The sequence below is a fragment of the Triturus cristatus genome, chromosome 3_1, assembly GCF_964204655.1.
Source record: "Triturus cristatus chromosome 3_1, aTriCri1.1, whole genome shotgun sequence".
Classification (NCBI taxonomy): domain Eukaryota; kingdom Metazoa; phylum Chordata; class Amphibia; order Caudata; family Salamandridae; genus Triturus; species Triturus cristatus.
The window spans coordinates 780308317-780322431 of record NC_140583.1 but is presented as its reverse complement, the minus strand read 5'-3'; the positions used below and the strand labels follow the sequence as shown (position 1 = coordinate 780322431).

Below are 14115 nucleotides of genomic sequence, written 5' to 3'. Positions count from 1 at the left end.
ATGAGGCTCAGGCCTCAAAAAGGCCAGAAGGTTTGTGTAGTCTTGCATGTTGATCCAACTTTTGCCTGTTCCTACATGCTTGTCCATGTATTCCAAAACTTGTTCCCCTCTTTTCAGTGCAAGTTCCTTCACCTACTGATCTGCAGTTTGTTGAAGTGACTGATGTGAAGATAACCATCATGTGGACTCCATCCCAGGGTGATGTGACTGGCTACCGCGTAGTTGTGAATCCACTTGATCTCCCGGGCCACGATGGCCAACAGCTGCCTGTCAGCAGGAATACCTTTGCTGAGGTGACTGAGCTTCTACCTGGTACCACGTACACATTTAAGATCTACGCAGTGAACCGTGGAAAGGAGAGTCCACCGCTCATCGGGGAACGCACAACCAGTAAGTGGGAGCTAAAAAGCTGTAATAATACAAAAACAATTATAGATATTTAATAAAGGGATATTGTGTGTGTGTATTCGTTTCGATCAAGTATAAAATGGGTGTCCCAGAAATTCTATTGACATGGACCACAAATCTTTATTCATGCTGGCTTAAATAGCATGATAAGATCCCATTAGCTGCCATCACGGGGTAAGTGGGAAGGCCTTGGTAACAAGAAAATTCAATGTACAATAGCGGCCACTCCCCACGCATACTGCTTGTAATATTGTCCATGGGAATAAGAAATATTTCAATAGTTTTGCATGTGAGGTTTAACTGCTCACTGCAAAACATGATCGGTAATGCAACAAGTGCATTATTGTAGCCTGCTCCATGGAAGTAGGACTTGATTGTCCATTGAGTGCCCTCCAACCTTCTCTATATGTTGGATTATCCATGTTTAAATGGAGGTAAAGGTTGCCGGTAGGATACTCCTGATGGGAGAACAGCACTGTTTATGGGGTGTTAAGGGGTGTAGGAAACTTTACGTAGCAGCCTTATCAGGTGAACCTTTTTGTATGGCAACAAGCGACTTCTTAATACTGATACATCTGAACATCCCCATATGCATGCTTGAAGAAAGCAAAAAGTAGGTTTTATTGGATCCAGTACAGAAATAAAATTGTGTGTTTTTAATCTTTTTTTTAATTTTTATATATTAATCTTTGTCTGTGGTACACTTGCGGATCGGGTTCATGAGCTGTTTATTTAGTGATTGTAGGAATATTCACCATGTTTGCCAATTGTTACCTGCTTTTACTCAACAGAGCTTGATGAGCCCACTGGCCTTCGTTTCCTCAACATAACTGAATCCACTGTCAAGGTGGCATGGATTGCTCCTCGTGCACCGATCACTGGGTACCTACTCACCTTGACTGAGACCAGAGGAGGCCAGCCACAGCAGTTCACTATACCACCGTCTACTCGCTACTATCCCCTGAGGAGCCTGCTTCCTGGGACCGAGTACACAGCTGCTTTGGTGGCCCTACAGGGCAGTCAGCAGAGCCCCCGAGTGACCGGAGTCTTCAGCACCTGTAGGTATTGCATGTGGTGATCCTGATGTTCGGCTAGATAGAACTTGCCATGAACCAAAGGCTTAAATAATTGCATCGTTGTCCTCCTACAGCAGCCTTGAACAGAATTAGTTCTCTTCTGTCCCGTAGCAGAAAAGGTTACCCATCATTTGAAAGGTACTGGGGGATGGTTGGCCCTATCATTATAGGGTAGTAATGATATGACCCACCTCCTTGGTTCATACTTTTTAAAACTCTGAAGAAGCCTGTTACCCAAGGAGTCGTTCTGATATGTCAAGTGATGCATATGACTGCCACACTAGAAGCTGAACATCAATTAGCAGAGTTATTCTACTTGTTTTGCTGAGTGGGCAGTTACCTATTCTTCACATGTAGGGGATGCGTGTGGGATGTTGCAATTTGTTTGAGGTTTTACTTTTTTTTTTTGGTAGGGAAACCGCTTTTATTAACTTACACTTGTAAGTATATGCTCCCCTCCCTCATTTTGCCATGGACTGGGCGTTTGTGTCCATGCCCAATGCTGCCATGTCCGTCTCAATCGGTTTACAATTATCGCTGGGAAGCCTAATGTTCTCTTTATAAGACAACGCGCAAGAGAATTTACCAGTCCAGCTAGAGAGGGATGTGTTGTCTTGTGGGATTATGGGGTTGGGTAGGGGGAGGTTTGCGCAGGGATCTCATGGGTTTGCTGTTCTTGCTTGTGGTGATTGAACCATCCTAATACGCAAGCCCCCTGGGGAATCCATGATTTTCCTTCCCTTTGCTATTGATAACTGGATGTGGCAACTTCTTGTTATACAGTTTGTTTTATATAGCACATAACTGACACTACTGTAGCGCTGTCTTAGTGCTACATTGTCCAGAAGATGTTGCAGGATTTATTGTGTGGAGAATATCCTGTGGGGTAACATTTGGCTGGAGTATGTGAAACGAGCAATGTGATCCGATGTTATCGGTTTGTCACTGATAGAAAGTGTGAATGGGTTTGTTCATAATGGCGATGTCCTCCGCAGTGCAACTATATTGATGCAGCAAAGCCAGTCAGTGGTGCAAAACATTTTAAATGCAATAGAGCACTCTTTCCATGCATTCCCTGGTCTTGAGTGGCACTTCTGCTAGGTCCACTGTACAGACTGGTTATTCTGCCTGGCTGGTCCAGAGTTGAGTTTAACTCCGATGTTGGCAGCTGCTTTCAAGAGCGCCCATACGTATGCAGTAGAGTGAAGCGCTAGGTAGAGGGACAGCTCTGTTTTCTGATCTTTGGAATCGGCAATATACACTATCACCTCTCCCTCAGTTGCTAAAGATGGTGATGGTCCAAGAAGGTGATGTTGGAGTCAAAGCTATTGCGTGAAAGAAACCGATGGCTCCCCCTAACTATATTAACGATTTTAAGCCAATCCGAGTGGAGTCCTCTGCAAATACTTACTGTGTGACTGTTGGCCAAACACAGGCGAGTGTTAAGCAGGAATTCTGTCAGTTTGCCTTTGTTAGATGGGTGGCAAAATGGTCCTATCTCAACATTTGTAGCTTTGTCTATTACAACACGTGACCAACACTGACTGGTGTTGGGTTTTCTACGTAAACGATGGTGACCGTGCTTTTGTGACTTGCAGCAGGTTATTTTTTGCTAGAGCTGCCTCAATTGTGATGTTAGATTTTTCAGTGAGGGTGAAGCAAAGCCACTAAGCTTATGGATGCGAGGCATTGCTCTTAACCAAACTACCTTTCGAACAAATGTGGCTCGTCTAACCATTGCTGCTGCGCAGAATGACTGATTCTTCCCCCCCCATCCCCCCCCCCCCCCCCCCCCTGGTTACCCACCCAATTAAGCCTTTTAACTGAGGTCTCTTACCGCTTAGGAACATGTGTAGAGACTTCAACCTGTGAAAGGTTTAAAAGAAAGGCTCTTAAAATTGGTGTTCCTCCAAAAAGTGAGTGTAATGAGTCCAATATTGGAGCCAGACATGCGACTGGCTGCTCCACATATCTTTTAGTATCTTTTGTCTGACATTTCACAATTTCTCTACAAGCTAGTACATGTCAAAATGTGAATAAAATCCTTGCCCTCACGACAGAAGTGTGCTAAGAGCACAGTTGTTACCTTTTCAATATGGAATGCCTCTCAAAGGCACCACAGCGCTGCCTTTGAACTAATGCTAAATCTAGGGTGTGTATGAAGGTTTGTGCTTGTAACTTCTGTGTAGTATTTGTGCTTCCATGGAATGAAATATTTTTGTGAATGGTGCCACTCTGCCTGCCTCCGATGAAGAATGTGACACTGATGTGTGAGAAACTTTGCACTTTTTGCATCAGACTTTTTTTGTGTGTTGGCAGTCAAGTAAGGCTTGTCGAACAGCGACTTCAAATAAATTCCTTTTAAACCTTTTTGGTTTACGTGGGCATTGTTGTTCTACTTAAAATATCAGATTTATTAACAGCTTTGGGCAGCATTGGAACTCAAAGGGTAGCTGATCGATGCCCTTCCGTGTGACTTGTATCAAGATGTGACTATTTTACTTTTAGAATACAAAGGTTTTGATTGTTTCCTGAAAGTTATTGTTTTCTTTTTTACAGATGTATAAATTCCGTTTGCATATATAGTTTTAACACTATAAACACAAAACTAAAATATTGAATTTCTAATAAAGTATATCAAATAAGTGCTACAGTGTTTAGAAATCTAAAACCGCACAAGTCCATTAACACACCCTTCTAACCTTATCCTACATGGACTCAACTTGAATTGGCTGTTCAAGTTGCCCTATTTGCTGCCCTATTTTCATGGTTGGTTTTGTGTTTTATGTTATGTTATCTGGGGTTTTGTTAAGCGCTCAGCTACTCAGGCAGTCACCTTTGACCTGCTCCTGTTTAGGTTGGCTACAAAACCTCTCCAGTATCTGTTCTCACTTTGTGTTTTCCTACTTGCAGTGCTTCCTGTGGGATCAATTCCGCAATATAACACCGAAGTGACTGAGACCACCATTGTTGTTACTTGGACCCCAGTTCCCAGGATTGGTTTCAGGGTGAGCTTAAGAGACTTCTCTTGTTTACACTGTCAGACTGAACGGTATGTCTTTGAAATTGGACTTAAAATGTTTTCGAGTGTTGTGCTGACCAGGTGGCTCAAATGTATATTAGTATTTTTTATACATTTCAGGTAAATTGAAATAAGTTTGTAAAGTGGTGCAGACGTTGTTGCCGTTGGTTATGGGCCAAAAAAAGAGTGTATATTTGCTTGTTTTTTGGCATGTTTTACAGGATATTCACTAGCATTATGAAGTGACAATTTTGTCTGCAGGGTAAATCGTTCTAAAGCAAAGGCACCCTAATTTGTAATGCTAAATATAGTAAAATGCAACAAAATGTTTGCATATTTAAATTGCATGCTGTGAGCGCCACTTTGTTTGTGCCCACCTCTGCTGGACTGGCCCTACTGGCTAGTGATTTGCCTATTGTAACCTTATTATGCATGGGTCTATGAATCATTTCGGGGTGTTGCTTTTACAGTTGGATGTCCGGCCCAGCCAAGGAGGCGAAGCGCCACGGGAGGTCATCTCTGAATCTGGCAGCATCGTGATATCTGGCCTGACTCCTGGTGTGGAGTACACCTACAGTGTTTCTGTTCTGACGGATGGCAGCGAGAGTGAGGCTCCCATCACCAGGACTGTAGTGACACGTACGTCAAACCTTTTAGAATATGAAGAGCTGGTATCTGCTCTTATCGGGTCTCGTGCCAGTCTAATTTTTTTTTAATTTTTATTCCAACTTTTGAACATTATGTAGTGCAATTTTTTATTTTTCTTTTTTTGGCACTGCAAAGTGTAGAAAATTGGTGATTTGATAGGTTAAACTATTCAACCGATCAAAGCTAAAATATTGAGCTGAATTTAGCATGCCCTGTAAACTGCAAAATGATACAAGCCTTGCATCTGTTTTGGGGGTGGGTGGAAATCTGCTATTCTCGTTGTCCGTTTACATACATAAAAAATGTAAACCATGTTTCACAAGTAAGCTTTTAGCATAACTGCACGGGATTACTTAAAGAACCATGTGTATCGACTGGTCTGAAATACTTTTTAAAAAAAAAAGGTGATCATGGCCCTTGAATAGACTTGGTAATCATGCTTATGTGACCACGTCTATCTTCACACCTTTATAACACATGTATGTGCAGCCACATGCTTGAGGTAATGAGTCATAAAGTCTGCCAGACATGTACAACATGAAAAACGTTTCTAACATAGACCACAATTCCCTTGTACACTTTACCCAACCAACACTTTATCCAACCATACACTGGGTTTAATGCTTGCACCTTCTGGTGCATACTTAACATAATGTCGCCCTTGCGCCGCGCGAGGGTGGCGCTACACTAAAGTCTGATTTATCAATCCACACAAGGTGTTACTCTGCCCTGGGGAGGTGTGGGGGTGGGGTCACAACTGATTTGCATATCCAACCATACACCGGGTTTAATGCTTAAACATTCTGGTGCATACTTAACATAGTGTCACCCTTGCGCCACGCAAGGGTGGCGCTACACTAAAGTCTGATTGATCAATCCACACAAGGTGGCCCTGGGGAGGTGTGGGGGTGGGGTCACAACTGATTTGCATATGGCTGGATCCATACTGAGGTCGGATGGTGGGCTAAAACCTGGGATTTGGATGCAGCCCGAGCGATTGCCAGAGATTAATTAAAGCATTCCAGCACCATGTTTATTGCATCTGGTTAAAGTCTGCATACTCGCTGACATTTGGGATATACTGCCTCACTCTGTATATTGCTCTGATTTTGAGTGGTGGCAAGTAAGCTTTGTTCAGGATATTGAATTTCAGAATTTTATATTGAGCATTGTAGGAATTATGTGGCTACTGCAGCAGTCACTATCCTTTGTCATTGGACACACTGCATAGGTCCTGCTCCCATTTATCTCTTAAGAGCTGTAGTAAATTGGCTGCGTGTTCTACTTTGGCTTAAACAAACTAATTGGTCCCTTCCCTCACCTCGCCATGCCCCACCAACTGGGATGTATAAGGCACTTTATATCGTAATGTATCTTGACAGTTTTGATTAGCCTGGTATGTAACGAAATGGGTCACATGAAGGCCTCATTCACTTGTAATGATTGACAGAAAGCTAGAGCATGCTCGCGAAACAGGTTGTCTATTACTTTTTCCCCCAACCTCTTCCTATAGTGCCATATGATGCGTTCTGAGGGTACCTGTATGGATGTGGAGGACCCCCTTCTCCCACATTGCTGATATTACATTAGACGTTCCAACCATTGTTTCTTTATTTTGATTTTTTTTTTTTTTTTTTGGCCCTGGTCATCCTCTCTTGTAAACTCTTCGCTCCCCCCCCCCCCCCCAGGACTCCAAGTGCCACAGGTTTGTCCACACATGGGTTCTGTGCTGTAGAACCTAGGCTGCCCAGACGAGGCCCACATAGATAATTATCAGTCTGGGTTTGCTTGTGTTTCTGTTCTGAGAAGTGGCCTGGTATATTAGGCCAGGTTGGTCCTGTGTAATTAAAGGGCTAAAATCAATATGGCGCATTACTGTCAGAGGTTTTACAGTGTACTTCAGATAGGATTATTAGTGCGTACAACACTACAAAGGCAACATTTATCCCTTTCCTCTCTAGCAGAGCCCCCTATTGGTACCCCTAAATCCTTTCCAGGTCTCCCACACTCTTCCTATTTTCTGGGGGGCAGCCACGGCTCTGGTAGATCACCTCTTCCACCCTCTGGCACCAGTCAAGATTTGATTCCCACTCCACAATGCTTGGATGGCTAGACCCCACCATCTTGCTATATTGCTCTTGGCCATCTCAGTCTGCATAGTTAACCTAATTTTGTGGTACTTAGCACCCTTCCATGAATAGCTCTGAACATGACATCCGTCACTTGCCGACAAAACTCTTGCATCACTGGGCAGGTCCAAAGAATGTAAAAGCTGCCCTCTTGATTCCACCCCCTGAGGCAACTGGGGTTTCAGCCTATTTTACCTATTTAATGTAAGAGTCTGAGTCATATACTGTGGGGGATCTTCAGCTGGACCAAGCTAAACCTGGCTCTAATGGCTAATGGCTATTTCTCTGAGAGCCTCTACCTAGGCCTTATCGTACATTCTCCCCTCCCCCCCCCCCCCCCCCCCCGCCCCCCCCACCCCCACCTCTCCGGTCATCAGTCCAGTCCCTCCTAAGGGGACCCAATAGGTCAGAGGAATTAACCAGTTTTCTATAGATTGTGGAGATCCCTTTGCTCACAGAACAAATACCAGACAAGCTGTCTTCCAGAGGAGACACCTCTGGCAGCTGCTTTCCCTTATTGCACTCCCCAGTTGGAGATGGCCATATTACTCCTGCCGCCGCCATCTCTAATTCCTGTCTGAACCTCAAACTATATGAAGGGATGATCCCTCCACACATCTCCCAGATGTTCTGTACCTATTGTCGCCCACTCTGTTAAGCCCTCCAGGGTAGCAACTTCTCGGAGTAAGTCACTGGTCCACATTGGAGTTAGGGCTGGGAGTTTATGGTTCCAACTCAAGTATTGTCTGGCTTCCTTCCATCCCTGCATTACCGTCTCAGTGTGTGTTGGCAGCATTCCCCCCCCCCCCCTCTCCTCTTACAGTAGAGGATCTCCTCGTAATCCCAGCAATCCATTGCATCGGTCTATGCCGTAGGCCGGTTCCTGCCTATCCGAGAAGACACAATCATTAATCACTAACAGCTGTGATGACCAATAGTATTTCCTAATATCTGGGATTGCTAGTCTTTCATTGTACACGCCCCTGTACAATTTACCCAGGGCTATACGTGGGGTCCCTCCATTCCAGTGGAGCAAACATCGTTCCTTCCCTACTTTGTTGGAAGTATTCCTGAGGGATTTAGAACAGTGTGGTTTGGAGCATGTATGAGGCACAGGCGAGTCATTTTATAAACACCAGCTCTGCCCATTAGAGATGATGGTAGGGTCCACCAGTGTATTACATTGTCAAAGTCTAATTGGGGTAAAATGTTTCTACACAAACTTATGTGGGTCGCTGGTGACTTGGATATCCAAATATTGGACCTCCCCCACCCCCGTCACAAGCGAGTCACAGCTTAGGTCCCAATGAGAGAAGTTATGGACTTGTCCCAATTTTATTCTGGTGCCACAGTAGCTACTGAAAAGATCAGATTGTTAGGATTCTGGCTATCGAAGTAGGGTTTTGTGACCTATAAGAGGATGCTTTCGGCATAAAGGGACACGTGCTCCGTCCATCCTAATTCTACATTTGAGCAGATCCTGATGGATCAGGTCACGAGCGGTTCAAGTGCAAAGGGAAAAAATCATGGGCGAGGGGACATCCCTGCTGGGTTCACTTTTGCGGAGCGAAGGCCAGGGACAGTCCCATTAACCCGCACCCTAGCCTGTGGGGTCTGATATAGAAGTCTAACCCACCTGCAGAATTTCGGCCCAAAACCTAGTCTGGTCGGGTGGTGAAGAGTGCCATTCTAGGCTGAATGACACTTTTTTGCATCTAGGACCATTCGCACCACTTGGTCTGCCCGAGACCACCTTGTCATATGGAGCACACCATAGAGATGAAAGACCAGATTGAGGCGATGTAGGAAAGTGGGTTTCTGTTGCAGTAACCGCCCCACTTTTTGCCTGGCTACTGATGCACTTTTTCTTGGTGGGCCCTGGGTCCCTGCCATTCAGGTTCCCAGGGCCTGTGTTCTTTCCCCAAAACAAACCCAATTGGCATCTCTGGCCATATGTCAGCCCCTGGTAAATGGTACCACAGGTACTCAGGGCACTGTAACCAGAGAAGGCCCCTAAGGGCTGCAGCACTCATTGTGCCACCCTTATAGGTCCTGTACCCTGACACACACTGCCTTTGCAGGCTGCGTGTCTTGGTGCAGAACAAAGTGAAGTGTCGACATGGCACACATCCCCTGTGTGCCATGCCCACAAACCACTGCCCTGGAATACATCAGTCACCCCTTTAGCTGGGTGCCCAATGCCAGCGGTGAGGGTACATGTGCAAGAGCCCTGTACCCCCCTACAGTGCCCAAGTCCATTGCTGGGCACTGTAAGGGCAGTGCTGCCGTTAAAGGTATATGGTGCTGGGAGGTTGTCATTACGAACTCCACAGCACCATAATGGCTACACTGAAGACTGGGAAGTTTGGTATCAAACTTCTCAGCACATTAAACCCACACTTATGCCAGTGTGGGATTTAATGTAAAAGTCACAACAGAGGGCATCTTAGAGATGCCCCCTGAAATTTGACCAACTTCTAGTGACCTGAATGAGTGGCTGCTTAGGCTGCCACCACCAGACATGTTCTGGACCCCTGGGTCGAGTCTGCCGCTCCCGGGGGTGGTGGGAGGGGGGGCTGGAACAATGCACAACCTGGGACGGTATGCCAAACCTCCTCCCCCAGGTTGGGCAGGGTTTACGAAGGAGTAGCTTCAAAGACATGCCACCTTTGTGAGCCGCTCCAGACCTTGCTGCTTTCAGCAACTGGTCCCCACTGGTTATACCACCCACTTTGGGCGGGAGAACCAGTGGGATAAACAAGTGAGGAAAGGAGGTGTGCCTACCTCTGCCAACTCCACCCCTCAGGTGGGGGAGGCAAGGTGAAGCACAACCTCGAGTCCCCGCCATCTTGAGGATGGAGGGGACCCAGCCAACCAGGGACAGGCTCCTGCCCCCCTCCTACAGGAGAGTGGCAGAATAGGGGGCGTACCCACCCCAGGGAAGGGACCCATTGGTCCCTGCCCTTTACCTACCTGTAATGCCCCTAAATCTAGTATTTAGGGGCACCCTGAACCTTACTTCCTCAGATTAAGAAACCACAAGAAAAGAAGATAAGAAGGACCGAAGAGCTGTGCAGAGCTAACAAGAAGACCACGCCCACTGACTTGACTCCAGCCCTACAGGCCTGTCTCCCCTCGAACCTGCTCCTGTGAAATCCCAGCGTGTTCTGCGGCCAGCAACCTCAATAACCGGAGGACCTGCCTACCTTGGCTTCAAGGACAAGCTCCCATGAACACCGGACTTGTTCAAACTGCAGCTTCTGGCTCCGGCCGGGTACCGCGAATCCAGCCCACTCTGCACCCGGCCTGAGCTCGAGTGGAAAAACACCACGAGGAGGTCACCCCGGTGATCCTGACCCGAGATCCGGCGACTCCTGACCTGCCTCAAGCCTCCAGATGACGCCTTCAGCCTCAATTCAGAGGATCCCCTCTACTGTGACTAGAGCGGGTAAGAAAATCCGATCCTAAAGGGCACTCCCGCACCAGACACCCCACATCCTTGTGTTCCCAAACCAATGGTGCCTAACCAACCCAAGACATCCCAGCTTACCCCTCGAGGTGGTGGTCGCACCCAGAAGATCCTTGTCCTCGAGCCTGCAGTGTTTCTTCAAACCGGAGGCTCTCCATAGAAAACGGGGCGCCCAATGTCAAAACAGCACTCTGCACCCAGCCGCCCCAATGCCGCTCAGGGTGCACTTTTTGCCCTTATTTGTTTCCCCATTTGCCCTGACCTAAACTCTAGGAGCTTTGCTCCCACAGCCATGTGGCCTGCTAGCCAGCAGCCACCAACCGGAGGCCCCTATCCCCATTGGATAACATTGGGCCTCAACACTCTACACCCTCAGTGGCGGCCGGGTGCAATCTCCGTGCATCACTGACCCTGGGGGACCCCTGAGTCTAACCCCAGAACCTTAACTTTCACAGTCGTTTACTTACCTGAAAACCGATGACCTGTTTTTCCTCCATAGGATAAGATTGACAATTTTACCTCCAAAAAACGACGAAGTGTGGAGTCTTAAACTAAAGATTCTTTAAAAATCGTACAAATAACAGACGCATTTACTGTTTTCAGGAAATGTCCCAGTGCTGAAACTAGGCATGCAGCACTGAGGTAGGTAAAGTAACATACCTGCAATTTGTTTAAAAACCCTACTCGTTCCAATGTACTATATTTGAGTGTTGCAATCTACTACATTATCTGTAAATCCAAGCCGGTACAATTTCTACTGCATTTTCGAACTGTATTCAATCAAGTAATTTATTACTGCAAAGTATTTTTATGCTTATCTGTGCCAGGCTTGCTTGGTTCTAGAAATAAAATAGTGTGTGTATGTTTAATACAAAAACCATTGACCTAGAGTTCAGTTCTTGAGTGTGTGAATTCATTTGCTGACTGAGTGGGTACATCCATGCTTAACACTGCCCTGTGATACTGCCTTACTGCTCGACCAAGCTACCACAATTAGAGAGTAAGGTTCTATCTAACTTTAACCTCTGCCTAACTCTGGGGACCCTTGGACTCTATGCACACTATACCTCATTTTGGTGTCGTGTGTATATAGAGAGCCAGTTTCTTACAGGCGAGTGATCCTGTGTGGCATAAATCCAGACTAGTCTGGATGTACAATAGTAGTGATGACTTTACTTAGCCATGCTGTGAGGGTTTTTGCCAACACATTTGCTTCCACATTGAGTAAAGATAAAGGCAGTAAGAGCCGCAATTGTCTGGTTTTCCTTTCTTGTGGATGACCACAACCGAAGCTATTTGCTGGTCGGCGGGCGGGTAGGCAGCCAATTTTGCATGCCTCCTCAAACCTCTCGAGCAAGGGCTTGCCTACCTTCTCCGCCAGCCCTTAACTCCATGGGTAGGCAGTTGGGTCCCTCCGCCTTTCTAGGTTGGCGGTCTTGGGCAGTTGCTGCTAGCTCCTCTACTGTCACGTATGGCTTCCCTGGCATCGCCCAAGAGTGTCGGCAGCGCAAGGTCTTTTAGGAGCTCCTCACTGTCTGCACCCATTCAGGTTCCCGTGTGAGTGTACAGTCTCTTGTAGTAGGCTGCAAAGTTGTTCGCTATGGCCATATTTGTGGTTTGTAAAGTACCATCTTCATCTAGAAATCCCTTCACCCAGGAACTCTTTGTCCCTCTTTTCAAGCCAGGTCAGTAGTTTGCTGGCCTAGTCTCACGCATCGTATACCCAGCGTTGTGACACCAAGTTATAACTGTGCCTTGTTCTCTGCCTACGCCCGTAGTTCTGTTGGCAGAGGTGTAATCGACACAGGCAGTGCTCAGTTTGAGCCGGTGGTTTCCGGTGCTCAGCACTGGCACTTAGTAATTAACACCGGCACTTTTCATTAGGGCCAGTTGGGGACACCTTCATTTATGATAGGCACAGGGAGATAAAGTGATTGGCCCAGAATCACAGTATGTTGAGCCGATTCCAAGGCTCAAACCTGGTTCCCCAGCTACGAAGTCGACCGCTCTGGCCATTATGCCACATTCTCTCCCCACTGCCATGGTTAATAGTTGGTTCTGTTTTACGCTGTGCTAACAGAAGAAATGGGCCGGTGCAAGCTGCATCCTGACTAGCCTTTTTTTATTTTTTATTTCCACAAATCAACCTCTGGACACAGGTGGGACACATACTCTGTTGGCCTCTGTGGCTGCTGGGTCTTTCTCTATGGCCACTCTATTGATTTTAGTTTCTTTCTTCGTCATTTGGTTTATTTGAGCGTCGTGCCAGGTGTACAATAAAGTGAGTGGCAAGGACTTCCTAACCAGTATACCTGTGCCCCAGGAGTTTGTGGAGTAGCCAGCGTTGGCTAGTAATTTATAGCCAAAGCAGTCCAGGCCTTTGTAATGGTTATCCCGGTGATGTTTCCTGCAGAAATATGAGGTCTGAGAATGTTGCCATAGGTACTGGAGTACTAGCGTTCATTTAATTTTGTTCCCCAAGCCATTACCAATCCATGACCAAACGTTCAGTTCTCAGCACGGTCCCTGGCATTGATCTATTGGTGTCATGTGAGTTCACATCTGCCACAGGGAAGGCCATTGCGGTCAGTCAGTGACCCAAACCTGTGCTGTGCCCTCCAACTCCCTAACCCCTCAGTGAAAATAAATCTGTGTGAATGAGCCTGTAAATTAATACTATAAGCGTTGCAAATCTCATAACTCCCACCCTCTGTCTCTGCATCGGGTGTCTAAACAACCCCAACTTGCAGAGTGCCTGTCGCCTCAGAAGTTGCATATAACAGCGCACTGCTCCGCTTTTGTTTTTTTTTATCCTGGTTTTCTCGTCCTAAGCGCAGAACTCGCAGCCTAGTACTACCCAAAGGACATTCTTTCACATATTATGGAGCTGTTCTGTCCTGTCACTGAAGTATTCGAGAAGGCTGTTAAGGGGGGCTGGAGAAGGTGATTTGATTTCCTTTGAAATTGAAGGTAGCTATGGAGCTCCTTGGTTTATGGGCGGGGTTCTTGCATAAATATTTAGTCAACCATCCTAATGAGTTTGTCTCATGGATGGTTTAGCAATATGCACTTGTATAAAACCCAAATCCCATTACATCCTAGTTGACCGATGGTGTTGGCAGACTCTGTATCGTATGACTTGCCCACGTGTCCTGATCAAAGTCAACAGTGGCTGTCTAATGGAACCTTTGTGCAGGCATATGTTTGCTTCCATTGTAGTGCTTGTACAAAACAGTGTGTTCGAGGCATATGAGCTGCAGATTATACACTGTGCATAGATCGCCATCTGGTGTTGGGCCCGGATGTTTGCAGTTTGTTTTTCCTCTTGGAAAGTCTTTGGAAGTCACGAGTTCGGTGACTCCT

The 14115-nt window shown here is 46.4% G+C and overlaps 1 protein-coding gene across 8 annotated transcripts in view; it reads left to right on the top strand.

The window, feature by feature from the left end:
- Window positions 1-14115, top strand: part of FN1 (fibronectin 1) — a 167549-nt gene that overhangs the window by 75717 nt on the left and 77717 nt on the right. For all 8 annotated transcript variants that reach the window (XM_085644997.1, XM_085644996.1, XM_085644994.1 and 5 more), the window contains exons 19-22: window positions 118-390; window positions 1200-1466; window positions 4398-4492; window positions 4977-5145. In XM_085644997.1, the coding sequence (XP_085501123.1) occupies window positions 118-390; window positions 1200-1466; window positions 4398-4492; window positions 4977-5145 (804 nt within the window). The remainder of the gene's footprint in view (window positions 1-117; window positions 391-1199; window positions 1467-4397; window positions 4493-4976; window positions 5146-14115) is intronic.